Here is a 12366-nt window from a genome sequence, read left to right as displayed (position 1 = left end):
CTCTAGTGGGCTTTCATGCAGCCAACTTTCAGTTGGCTGCATGAAATAGTTTTTTTTTTATTTAAAAAAAACCCTCCCGCAGCCACCCTGGCGATTTAATCAGAACGCCAGGGTGGTTAAGTGGTTTTCACTTGTTTACAATGTGCTGTGACAGAAAAGAGGGAAGAGAAAAAGCGCCCATGTAAACAGCACCAGATGAATCATCAAAATAACATCAATTTTATTTGGAAACAATTCACACATAAAAACAATTAAAATAACCAATGGTGAGGCAGCGGGGTATAATTAACATTGATACCATAAATAGTATAAAGGTAAAAAATCCTCAAAACCTCAAAATAATTGTGGCAATATAAAGGACATTTAGGCTGGTTTCACAGTGGGACGTTACAGGCGCACAGCAATGAAAAATCAATGGGCTGTTCACAGTGCCCACGTTGCGTTACACAGTAACGCTGCGCCACCAGACAACGTACTGCATGCAGTACTTTCTAAGCGGCAGAGCCGCGTTAGACTGCTTGCACATGCTCAGTACGGATGGGGTTTTTTTATTTTTGGGGCGGAGAGGAGGCGGGGAGAGGCCGCTACGTAGCCAGGCACATGGCTACTTAATATTCACTGCACTTGCAGTGTTTTCTTCTTGGAGCGGCCGCTGATTGGCTGGCGGGACCACGTGATGCGGAGAGCTCCGCTCACGTGGTCTCCGCAGTGCCTCCGACAGAGCAGGCGCACCAAGAGCTGCTTGTAACGCGGCTCTTGGTAGCGTCTTGCTCCAACACCACCAGGCGTTGCGTTAGGGGCACGTTATGCGACCTTAACATCCCCTCTAACGCAACGTCCTTGTGTGAAACCAGTCTAATTCACAGAACATTAAAACCTCACAATCCAATCTGTGTAGAACAGGAATTATATGTACTCAATAATAACACCTTATATAGATGTGTGTAAATATTACATATATTGCACAATGGCCCAAGTCAAAAGTGCCTGAATTGATCAAAATAAAGGAAGCTAAACATCCCCTAGAAATAATGGCAGAATCCGAAAAGATAAAGGGATGGAAGGTACAACAGTGCAAGAGAGTGAAACAAACTCAAGAGGACTTATGTGATCAGTAGGAGAGGGGAGGACAGAGTGACCAGCCGCCGATATAGGCAATTAAATATACAATTCTACACAGATGAGGCAAAACCGATCACAGCTAAAATAAATAATAAGGAGAGCACTGTGTCCCAGGAGCTTACAATCTGCTGTGCACCGGAAGCAACGCACTATGGTGTCCTGCATGGGAGGCTGGCAACTTATTCGTCATTACGGTGATCTGTCACTTCAATCATCACACCGCTCCACCCAGGAAATGATCTCCAGGGAAGGGCCAATAACCCACCAATCAGTTCTTCATTTGTTTACATAATGTTTCCTTGTCAGTATCGGGAACCAGAAACACGCCTGGAAAAGAGCACAAAATGTTAAAGTGGTCTGAAACTCTGACATAACATTCAATAAAAATGTGTTTTCCTACTTTTTATTACTCATACAGTTATATTTGCTTTTGTGCACATGTAATATTGTCTGTTTACAAATTACAAGTTTCCAAAGTGTAGTTTTTCTTACCCTGAAAGCTGGCATTGCATTTTATTATTTTTCTATTATAACTGCTTTTTATTATATATTAAAATCTTCTAATGAGAAATTCTGAACACTGTGCGTGTTTGTTTACATTCCAGTGTTGATACATTTGTTTTCAACAAGTAAAAAGGATACTGTTATCTCCAGTTTGGATGCGGATTTGATGCTGAATAGCAGGACAAAGTGCTTTGTTTAACCATTTCAGTGATGTTCTGCTAGAATTAATTTTTTTCTGGGATAGTAGCTTTGAGGAATCTTTTAAAGCAAAGTAGAAATGCTGGCTTTCAGACCACTTTAAAGGACATCAATACATTTAAAAAGGAACTCCAGTGAAAATAATGAAATTGAAAAAAAGTGCTTAATTTTTAATTAATCATGTATAAATGATTTAGTCGGTGTTTGCCCATTGTACAATCTTTCCTCTCCCTGATTTACATTCTGACATTTATCACATGGTGACATTTTTTGGTAGGTGATGTCACTGGAAGGAGATGCTGCTTGCTTTTTTGGCAGTTGGAAACAGCTGTTATTTCCCACAATGCAACAAGGCTCCCACAGTGTGATGTCAGTACCTCAGTGCTGTGAGGTGCTGACATCACACTGTGGGAGGGGTCTCACCACAATATCAGCCATACAAAGCCCCCTGATGATCGGATTGAGAAAAGGAAAAGATTTCTCATGGGAAAGGGGGTATCAGCTACTGATTGGGATGAAGTTCAATTCTAGGTTATGGTTTCTTTTTAAGTTGTAAAACAATGTACTGTATTTTCATTATCATATATTCTCTTGTAACTATATAGTGCAGAAAAGGATTAAGATGAAATTGGGCCCTAAGCAAGATAGCAATTTTTGTCCACCGCTGAGGGTCACCTGGCTATTTTAGTTCGATTTGTTGGGGCTGGCATCCACCAGGCCCCTACACTCTCTCTAGGCCCTAGGCAGCTGCCTAGGTTTAAGTGTATATACAACGGTCCACAGAAACAGCCCCCAGAACCAGTCTTGGGGATATGCCGGTGCCAAGCCTCGACCGGATTGCTCTAACGGTCCAGGTGCAACCAATTTGAAAGAAAGAGGCGGCACTGCCGGCACACCACTGGCTGCAAACAGTTGCTTGTATTGTGGAACAGACACTAGGAAACTGCCTAGAATTGCCTTGTGGATGATCTTGTTCTTGGGAGGGAGGGAGAACTCCTTAGTGTTAGTTGGGGAAATGTGGAAGTGGGGCAAAAAATAGTTCATGTGTACATGGCTTTTATGAATCAGAGAGGGAAACAGAGAGAGGAGAATTCTAAAATTCTGGTTACCTTTCACATCAAGCAGTATACAGTTACCACGGCTTCCATCAAGTTTCCTAAAAACATACAGCAGCTGCAGACAGACTGTGCAATGAGTTGCAAGATGAGAGGGGCGCCCCAATTGTGATACAATATGTAGTGAGTGAAGGTAAGTAATAGGAATAGTCTGACCTTGTGCTAAGAGGTTAAGATATTTTTTGCTAGACACCAATTAAAAGACAACGCGTTTCATAGGACCTGCTCGCTTCCTCTGGTCAAATCGAGACAGTGTCTGAGCTGTGTGTCTCTGTTTCAGAGCGCCAAAAAATTAGTTATCAAACTGCTGTTTCAGTAATGATATACTGTATTTTTTGGAGTATAATACTCACTTTTTTCCCCCAAAAGTAGGGGATAATAGGTCACTGCGTCTTATAGTCCAAATGCAGGGAGTTCCTGACTTGTGAACGCCTGCCAATACAAACCTTCAACCCGTCACAATGTCGGGGACTCTCTGTACTGTGCCCATGCAGAGGAGGACACAGGGGGACAAATGGAGGACACAGAAAGACACAAAGGGACATAGAGGAGGACATAAGTGAGACACAAAGGGACATAGAGGAGGACAAAGGCGGAAACATGGGGAACACAGGGGGACACAAAGGGCCATAGAGGAGGACACAAGGAGGATAGAGGTGGACACATGGGGGACACTGGAGGACACAGGGGGACACAAAGGGGCATAGAGGAGGATACATGGGGGACACAAGACATACAAGGGGGCGTGAGGTACAAAGGTGGCATAATCCACAAGATGCCCCTTCACGATGGATGCACCAGGTTTAGTATATATATTTTTGTCCCTGGTTTTAGTCCTCTAAACCTTGGTGCGTCTTATGGTCAGCAGCGTCTTATAGTCTGAGAAATACAGGTACTGATTATTGTATTAACCACCCTGGCGTTCTATTAAGATCGTCAGGGAGGCTGCGGGAGGGTTTTTTAAAAAAAAACTATTTCATGCAGCCAACTGAAAGTTGGCTGCATGAAAGCCCACTAGAGGGCGCTCCGGAGGCGTTCTTCCGATCGCCTCCGCCTCCGGCGGCCAGAAGGCCTTCCGTGTTTCACTTACCTCGTCGCCATGGCGACGAGCGGAGTGACGTCATGGACGTCAGCCGACGTCCTGACGTCAGCTGCCTCCGATCCAGCCCTTAGCGCTGGCCGGAACTTTTTGTTCCGGCTACGCTGGGCTCAGGCGGCTGGGGGGACCCTCTTTCGCCGCTGCATGCGGCGGATCGCCGCGCTGCAGCGGCGATCAGGTAGCACACGCGGCTGGCAAAGTGCCGGCTGCGTGTGCTGCTTTTTATTTGAGCCAAATCGGCCCAGCAGGGCCTGAGCGGCAGGCTCCGGCGGTACTGGACGAGCTGAGCTCGTCCAGACCGCTCAGCAGGTTAAAGATGAGTTAATGTCCATACGTCGTCAGGTGAATCATCAGGTTGTCAGGAGAATCTGATCAGAGAGAGATCTGTCGCAACTCCCAGCATCCTCCACAGCCACCTCATTACCGTGAGTGTCTGACATTTCACACAAACGTGCCTGGTGCCATGTGTACAGGCACTCACTAGCAGGGTGACAGCAGAGAACTCTGGGAACCGTGCCAGCGGGACAAGAGAGAATTTGCACACCGTGAGCACCCAGCGTCTTATTTTACACTTGGGGGACAGCAGCCGGGGGTCCATCATGTACGTTGGTTGTCTTCATATCAAACGCCGTTAGTGGCAAACACCCGATTGAGGACTTTCGACTGAGATTTTCGAGGAAATGTCCATTCGACCGATTTGTCCTAAAATCGATCAAATCATCTATTGGGTGGACCAATTTTGATTCCATAAAATGATGGGATTGGATTGTCGATCGGCTTGCAAAATTGCTAAATGTATGGCCACCTTTACTCTTTCCAATACTGTTTATGTCCATAAAGTGAACATGAGACAAAAGTCGTCTAAGGTGTTATACTCACCTGGGGCTTCCTCCAGCTCCCTTGAGACTGCTTGGTCCCTTGCCGGCTCCCCCGACGCTCCTATTCCATGCTGGATGACCTGGACTTGGCCACCCAGCGAGGGACAGGAGTGGTCCGAGGAGCTGGTGAGGGACCAAGCAGTCTTAAGGGGGCTGGAGGAAGCCCCAGGTGAGTAAAACATCTCAGACAACTTTTGTCTCAGGTACACTTTAATTCTAAAAGGGATCTAATCCATAAGCAAGCTGTGTTTGCCATGTCTTACCTGAGTGAAAATGCTTCTGTGTGTCTGATCTCGGCTGCCCACACTCTCCTGCGATCTCTCCCTCAGTATCTTCTGATGAAGGTCCTGGACTCTCTCCAGTTCTTTCTCAGGGTAGAACGCCGACATCACCAATATCTTGATTTGTATCAGGAAAGAAGAGATCAACCCAAAGAAGACCAGCACACTCGTTAATACTGATAGTGGGATCCAGGAGGCGGAGAGAGCTGGGACCGGGATACACTGAGGCTCAAACAGGTTGATGCGGATGTTGGAAGCGAGTGTTTCTGAATTCCTGGGGATATTGAATGTAGATAAGTCCACATGTTTGTCCTGCATGATGGAAACAGGAAGGTGAAAAGGGAAAGAAATCATATTTAGATATTACAGACCCTCTTGATCAACATAGATTGTGAAGAGAAGGAGTATGCAACTGACGACTGCATAGATTTACATTGCTTTCCACATAGATATCTTAGTGTACTGTCTGAAGGAAAAATGACTGAATATATATATACAGTATACAGTAGGAAGCAGGAAATTTGCGCATGAGGCAAGTGGACAAAAAGGGCAACACCATTCACTCCCATAATAAATATCATTTGATGGGCGCCGAACAGGAAAAAAGCGTGCCCGAGGATTATTAACTTTTTTAAACGGCACCTGGAGATAATTAACATTTTCAAACTGCGGTTGTGATGATTAAGTTTACAAAATGCGCCTGTGATATACTAAACATCTGTATCATATTTAACTAAACCGTTATTTAAAATGTTATCACTTACTCTTTGTAAAACATTATTATCCACATAATAAAGCGATCAGTACGTAACGTAAATTGTAATATATTTTTCACAGTCACTATTTGTAAAACATTATTATCCACACAATTAAGAGATCAGTAAGGGGGGGGGTCTTATGGTTAGGCACCACCAGGGGGGTCTTAGGGTTAGGAACCACCCGGGCGTTAGGGTTAGGCACCAACAGGGGGTCTAAGGGTTAGGCACCACTGGGGGGGGGGGGGGGTCTAAGGGTTAGGGATAGGTAGAGGGAGGTTTCAGTGAGAAAGTAGGGTTAGGCTTAGTTGTAGTAAAATGTTAGGGCTCTTTCACATTAGGGCAGATTTTCTGCGTTTCAACGTAACGGGTAAAGTTTGCGTTACCCAAAGTAAAATGAAAGTCCATAGACTTTCATTTTAGCTTTCACATATAACGCAGCCTTTTTGTGCATTGCGTTACACTGCACCCAGGCGCAGTTTTTCGGCCGACGCTAGCTTTATGCGTTACAATGTTAGTCAATGTAAAACGTACACTATGCGCGTTTTTAATCTGTTAACGCAGGCAATCAGTTCCAGAGTGCAACAGAGGAACAATGTAGAAAGTTAAGAAAAACAAATTACCTGCGTTTTTCTATGTGCTGTAACGCACTGAAAGCGGATTAAAAACGCACACTCACTGCAGTGCAACGCATATCAAAACGCATTAAAACGCATACAACAAAACGTATGCTTTGAGCGTTCTCCAACGCAAGCTCTGATGTGAAAGAGCCCTTAGTAATAGATACTACTGTTTTACTACAGTTATTACGAGCGTACTTATATTTTTTTTTTATTGTTATAAACAATATTTTCAGATAAATGAAGGTTATCCTACATAATAATGTTCAAGTGTCTCTGCGTCCCTGCACTTCCTGTGTGTGTGTGTGTGTGTGCCGTGTTTTGCGCTACTGCGCATGTGCAGAAAGGGAAAGAGAGAGACACTGAGGAGAGCTGAGGGAGGACGGGGCCAGAAGGGGCAGGCGTATGTGCACGCGGTGGGCATGCGCACGGGACGGGCACGCACGTGCGCGCAGTGGAGTTTTGACAGACCTAGCCCGTTTTTAAACGGGCTAAGGTCACTAAGTACACAATATTATACAATCATAATGATTATACATATATTATCGTTTTTTAACAAACATAATTATAAGTTCCACTTTTAAAACAGGGAAGATTATCGCATTCACAATTTGCGATTTCATAGGTATTATTAAAGGTTTTTTAATTTGTAAAACATTATTATAAACGAAATACAACACAATATTTTTATATAATTGGTATTACCGCTTATTGCTTACACCACGCGCACTTTTTTTTCCGACGCCCTTTTTGATGGACGCTATACTGTGTATAAAAAGTAAATGAAGCACAGATTATAGTGATGCATACACATATATACTGCATCAAACACATAAAGTGGATTAAGGAGAAGAAATATTAATCCATGCATCCGTTATAATCCAGTATCCACAGCAGTGTTACAAAACTGATAGAAACGCAGGTCCTACGGTAAATTGCAAATGATCAGTATAGGGCAATATCAAATGTAGGTCTAGAGCACTGTAGTGAGAGCTATATGTAGGCTGCCATATTTATTTCCTTTTAAACAATACCAGTTGCCTGGCAGCCCTGCTGGTCTATTTGGCTGCAGTAGTATCTGAATGACACCAGAAACAAGCATGCAGCTAATCTTGTCAGATATGCCAGAAACAACAGATCTGCTGCATGCTTGTTCAGGGTCTATGGCTAAAAGTATTAGAGGCAGAGGATAGCAGGATAGCCAGGTAACTGGTATTGCTTAAAACAAAATAATTATGGCAGCCTCCATATTCCTCTCACTGCAGTTGTCCTTTAAGGCTTTCTTAACCACCTGAGCGGTATGGACGAGCTCAGCTCATCCATTACCGCCGCGGTGGATTGCTCAGAGCCTCAGCCCCTGGAGGGTCTTTTTAGACCGAATTTTCGGAGGAGGTGTAGCTAGCACTTGGCTAGCTATACCCCCGCCGGCCTGCTCTGATCCCCCCGATCGCCGCTGTTTTATACATTCACCCCCCCTACCCCGGAGCCCGCGCCGGCGCAGCCTCTCCATAGCCTCCAGGGGTCGCAATGGTGGTGATCGGAACTGCGCATGACGTCATGACATCGGTGACGTCAGACATTATGCCCGATCGTCGCCATAGCAACGCCTGAAGCTATGGCGGAAGTCTCGGCCATAGCAGGATCGCGGCCAGGTAAATATCGCTGTCAGCGAGCGGAAGGAGGGGGACAGTGCCGGGGGACTTGGAGGCAAAGTGTAGCTAGCCTAGTGCTAGCTACACCAACAAAGACACATTTAAAAAAAAAAAAAACTGCCACCCGCAGCCACAATTAAACGAACGCCAGGGTGGTTAAGTCCATAGTAGACCTAAGATGAAAAACACACACACTCCTTAATGATTACATGCAAAATTAATTTTGCACTATGATTTTGCATTGTAATTGCAAACTTTGTTACAAATTTACTTTTATAAAAAAAAATCTAAAAAAAGAAAAATCACTATTCTCATGGGAACCTTCTATTGAAGTCCCCTCAGCAGGACACCTCTTGTGTACAGTTTTTACCACTTTAAACAATCGCAAAAGATCATTTTCAAGTGGACCTGAACTCTTGCACAAGGCAGAAGTAAAACACAGAGAAACTCACCCTCTATGTATTTAGAGAGTTTAGCCTGTCTAATTTCCCCCTCATCTGTGACTAATCACAAGGATAATTTGATTTCTGAGCTCCGCAGAGCAGCTAATTTGTAAACATAGGATGATAACCCTATGTCTGCTTTCATGAAAGCAGGAAGTAGGCACACTGGAGATTTATTGCAGGATTTGTATCAGCTGTAACAAAGAAATGTTTGTCTTTAAAGGTTATTATGCTGCTGCTTATCTTTTAGAGCAGAAAGGAAGTTCTGAGTTAATGTCCGCTTTAACCTGTTGTCGACCGCTCCATGGCGCAAACGCGCCGGCAGCCCCAGGCCCACTCCATTCCAATTGGCGTGAAGTCCTGGGGCGGGGTTTTGCAGCGGTCTAAGGCAGCGCTGTACTGGGAACAGCCGTGTGACACGGCTGTCCCCCTGGGAGGCACTAAAGCGATCGCTGATGCTGCCGATCGCGCTAATTGGCTGGCGGGGGGGGGGGGGAAGTGATGAAAAAAATAGTAAAATTATTCTAAAAAATAAAGATAAATAAATAAACAAACATCCCTGCAGGGACCAGACTCCACCAACAGAAAGCTCTGTTGGTGGGCTGAAAAGAGGGAGGAGGGAATCACTTGTGTGCTGAGTTGTACGGCCCTGCAGCGAGGCCTTAAAGCTGCAGTGGCCTGATTAGTAAAACATGGCCTGGTCACTAGGGGGGTTTAAGCCTGTGGTCCTTAAGTGGTTAAAGTGTGCACTAAGCTGAACAATCTAAGCTAAAACTACCCAATAAAATACTTACAATAAAGCTCATGGTTATTGGAATGTCAACTGATCCCAGACCTTGAAGGTTTTTGGCCACTGTAGCAATGAACCAGTACAACATGAAGTCTAAAAATGAAATTAAGCTCCATATAAAAATGTTGGTCAAAATAGGGAGGAAAAACAATGCCATGCTCTGCTTTTGTTTTCTTGACATTTTCAGGCTTGAAATTCTGATGAATTTGTTCTGCTCCGTCTTGCTGAGCGGCAACACACACCTCTCGCCTCGCTGCCGTTTGTTTTCATCATATTGCAGGAATTGTTTTGTAATATACATATTATTTGTTTTCTTCTTAACCAGAAATGCTTTAAAAAATAACCAGCTACCTATCAAGAGGATGAAAACCCCAAGAACGAGAAAAACAATATGGCCAACAAATGTTATTATATCAAGCATGGCGGAGATATTTGAAGACGTCGTCAGGATGTGAACTTTTGTCTCGTTGAGTAGAACTTTAAGTTTCTCATCAGAAATAGTCATACGGCATTGAAAATGATCAGAAAAGCTGACAATGATATTAAAGGGGTTGAAAAATTGTTCTTTGGCATGAAGATAGACCCGGCGGATCATGTCTGAGTAATTCTTGAAGGGCATCACTTTCAGCAGAGAAAGCTTGACTTCCAGATTGCAGATGATGCAGTCTGCCACGATTTTTAGATTTCCCAAGATATTTTTTACATTGTTAAACACAACAATGCTGGTTCCAACAGTGATGAGGACATTCCTGCCTTCTCTCATACCGCAAGACAAAAGGAACAGGACACTCATGCAACGCACCGACTTAAAAATATAAGCAAAAATCGATACGGTCAGGCCAAGGGAAAAGGTTGAAACCAGTTGTATGCGTCCAAGCCCTACTTTTGATAAGATCGATACCAAAATCAGACAAGTGCTGACTGTTAGTCCAAACAGGAGGCAAAGGAAGCCAAACCAAAGCCGGTTTTTCCACCCACATTCATTTCCAGAGATAAAAATTTTGCAGCTTTTTGAAAACACTGCTGACATTTGTTTCAGTTGAACCATTTTAGAACTGGCAAAAAGCTTGTAAAACAAAAACGTTCAGAAAAAAAAAATCACAACATTTCTTGTCAGGAGTCCAAGAATCGCAAATCCTGAATGGCCAACGTGCTTGAAAGTATCATCAATGAAAGACAGAAAGACGGTTTTGCTCGCAGGACAGTCCGCTCGTAACTGATTGTAAAACTCTGAAAGGCGACAGTTTGGTTTAAGTATTTTCTTCATGGAAAAACAAAAAAGGAAGGCAGGCGGACAGAGAAGAGAACTATAACCGCTGCTAGCAATGATTCACCAAAATACCCATTTGTACGCAGAATAATGGGGAAGTTGCTCTGAATCTTAAAAATGGGAACTGCAGATTTTTTATTAAGGGGAACCTGAACCAAGTAAAATTATTTAAAATAAACACATGATGTACCTGCAAATAAATATTACATACTTAACTCGCCATAAGTTCCTCTCAGAAGCTCACCATTTGCTTCTAACATTGATTCCTTCCAGTTCTGACAAAATTTTGTCAGAACTGAAATATATTTCCCACAATACAGCACGGTTCACAAACAGCGAACTGTCATGACCATGGTCATGATGACATCACACTGTGGGAGGGGTTTTCCCACAATATCAGCCACACAGACGTCCCTGATGATCTATTTGAGAAAAGGTAAAGATTTCCTGTGGAAAGGGCGTATCAGCTACTGATTGGGATGACGTTCAATCCTGGGTTAGAGTTCTGTTTTAAAAATGAATTAAGGAATAGGAAAAGAGATAGAAAATAATAAAGATAAAATAAAAGATAAAGATAAAAATAAAAAGGAAGGTCTCAGGAGTGGCTCCCAGTGCCAGTTCTCTCACTCATCTATTAGCACAGAAGTCTACAGTCAGCATCTACAGTATACCACCACTAACGGTCATCACATTTTAAAGAGGACCTTTAACTAAGATTTGAACTTCATTCTATTCATTATCTGATACCCCCTTTCCTACAAGAAATCTTTACCTTTTCTTGAATAAATTATCAGTGGGGTCTGTATGGCTGATATTGTGGTGAAATCCCTCCTACAGAGTGATGCCATGACCATGGTCCTGACAGTTTGCTGTCTGTGAACCTTGTTGCATTGTGGGAAATAATGGCTTTTTCCAACTGCCAAGCATGCAATATCTCCTTCTGTGCATAGAACTCTCAGTAATGAACATTACGCACAGATCACATGGCAGAACTAAAGATGTCACCACCAGTGATACATTTCAGAATGGGTATTGATGAATACTGCTGTGCATGTGCTCATTTGTACTGCAAAATCATCTTTCTAGCTTTTAAAGTTTTTGAGATATTCACATTTTTATAAAGGTCAAAAGTTCACTCAGCCTTAATCAGTCTTTGCAATGTTGTAGGGGGGTTGAGTGAAGTTTTTTGACCTTTATAAAAATTTGAATATCTCAAAAACTATAAAAGATAGAAAGATGATTTTTGCAGCACAAACGAGCACATGCACAGCACTACCCATGCATACCAGTTACATGTCTGTACGTTTTTTGTACGGGGGCTGGGTGATGTTACTGTTTTGGACAACAAGTGCTTTAGTCTTCAAAATAAATGCAGCACAAATCTTATTTTTTGCAGCACCAATGGGCACAAATGTAGCACTAACCAAATATGATGGAATTTTTATTTGTGCTGATTGTAGGGGGGCCAGCTTCATGGAGCTTGTGTTTTCAGAGTATGTTTGAAGGTTTCCAGGCTCGGAGCATGATGAACAGGCTGTGGGAAAGAGTTCCAAAGGATAAGGACAGCCCGTGAGAAGTCCTGGATAGTTGCCACACTTGTTATCGGACTCCTAACAGCTGTGGGGTCACCACGGGTAAG

General features: G+C 43.4%; 1 protein-coding gene across 1 annotated transcript; it reads right to left on the bottom strand.

Annotated features, from left to right (window-relative positions):
- Positions 1–284: 284 nt before the first annotated feature.
- On the bottom strand, positions 285–10707 carry DCSTAMP (dendrocyte expressed seven transmembrane protein). Its single transcript, XM_068234908.1, has 3 exons — positions 9462–10707; positions 5180–5509; positions 285–1449 (listed from the first exon to the last, which is right to left on the bottom strand). The coding sequence occupies exons 1-3, from the start codon at positions 10503–10505 to the stop codon at positions 1399–1401; spliced, it is 1425 nt and encodes a 474-aa protein (XP_068091009.1). The 5' UTR covers positions 10506–10707; the 3' UTR covers positions 285–1398.
- Positions 10708–12366: the final 1659 nt, after the last annotated feature.

The sequence above is a fragment of the Hyperolius riggenbachi genome, chromosome 5 (genome assembly GCF_040937935.1).
Source record: "Hyperolius riggenbachi isolate aHypRig1 chromosome 5, aHypRig1.pri, whole genome shotgun sequence".
NCBI classification, from domain to species: domain Eukaryota; kingdom Metazoa; phylum Chordata; class Amphibia; order Anura; family Hyperoliidae; genus Hyperolius; species Hyperolius riggenbachi.
This window is presented reverse-complemented; position numbering and strand designations above follow the sequence as displayed.

Coding starts and splice junctions, on each gene's coding strand:
- DCSTAMP (XM_068234908.1), bottom strand. CDS start 10,505: ATGGTTCAACTGAAACAAATGTCAGCAGTGTTTTCAAAAAGCTGCAAA. Junction 5,510..9,461: donor CAATAACCATGAGCTTTATT/GTAAGTATTTTA, acceptor TCCATCATGCAG/GACAAACATGTGGACTTATC. Junction 1,450..5,179: donor ACAGAAGCATTTTCACTCAG/GTAAGACATGGC, acceptor GCTCTTTTCCAG/GCGTGTTTCTGGTTCCCGAT.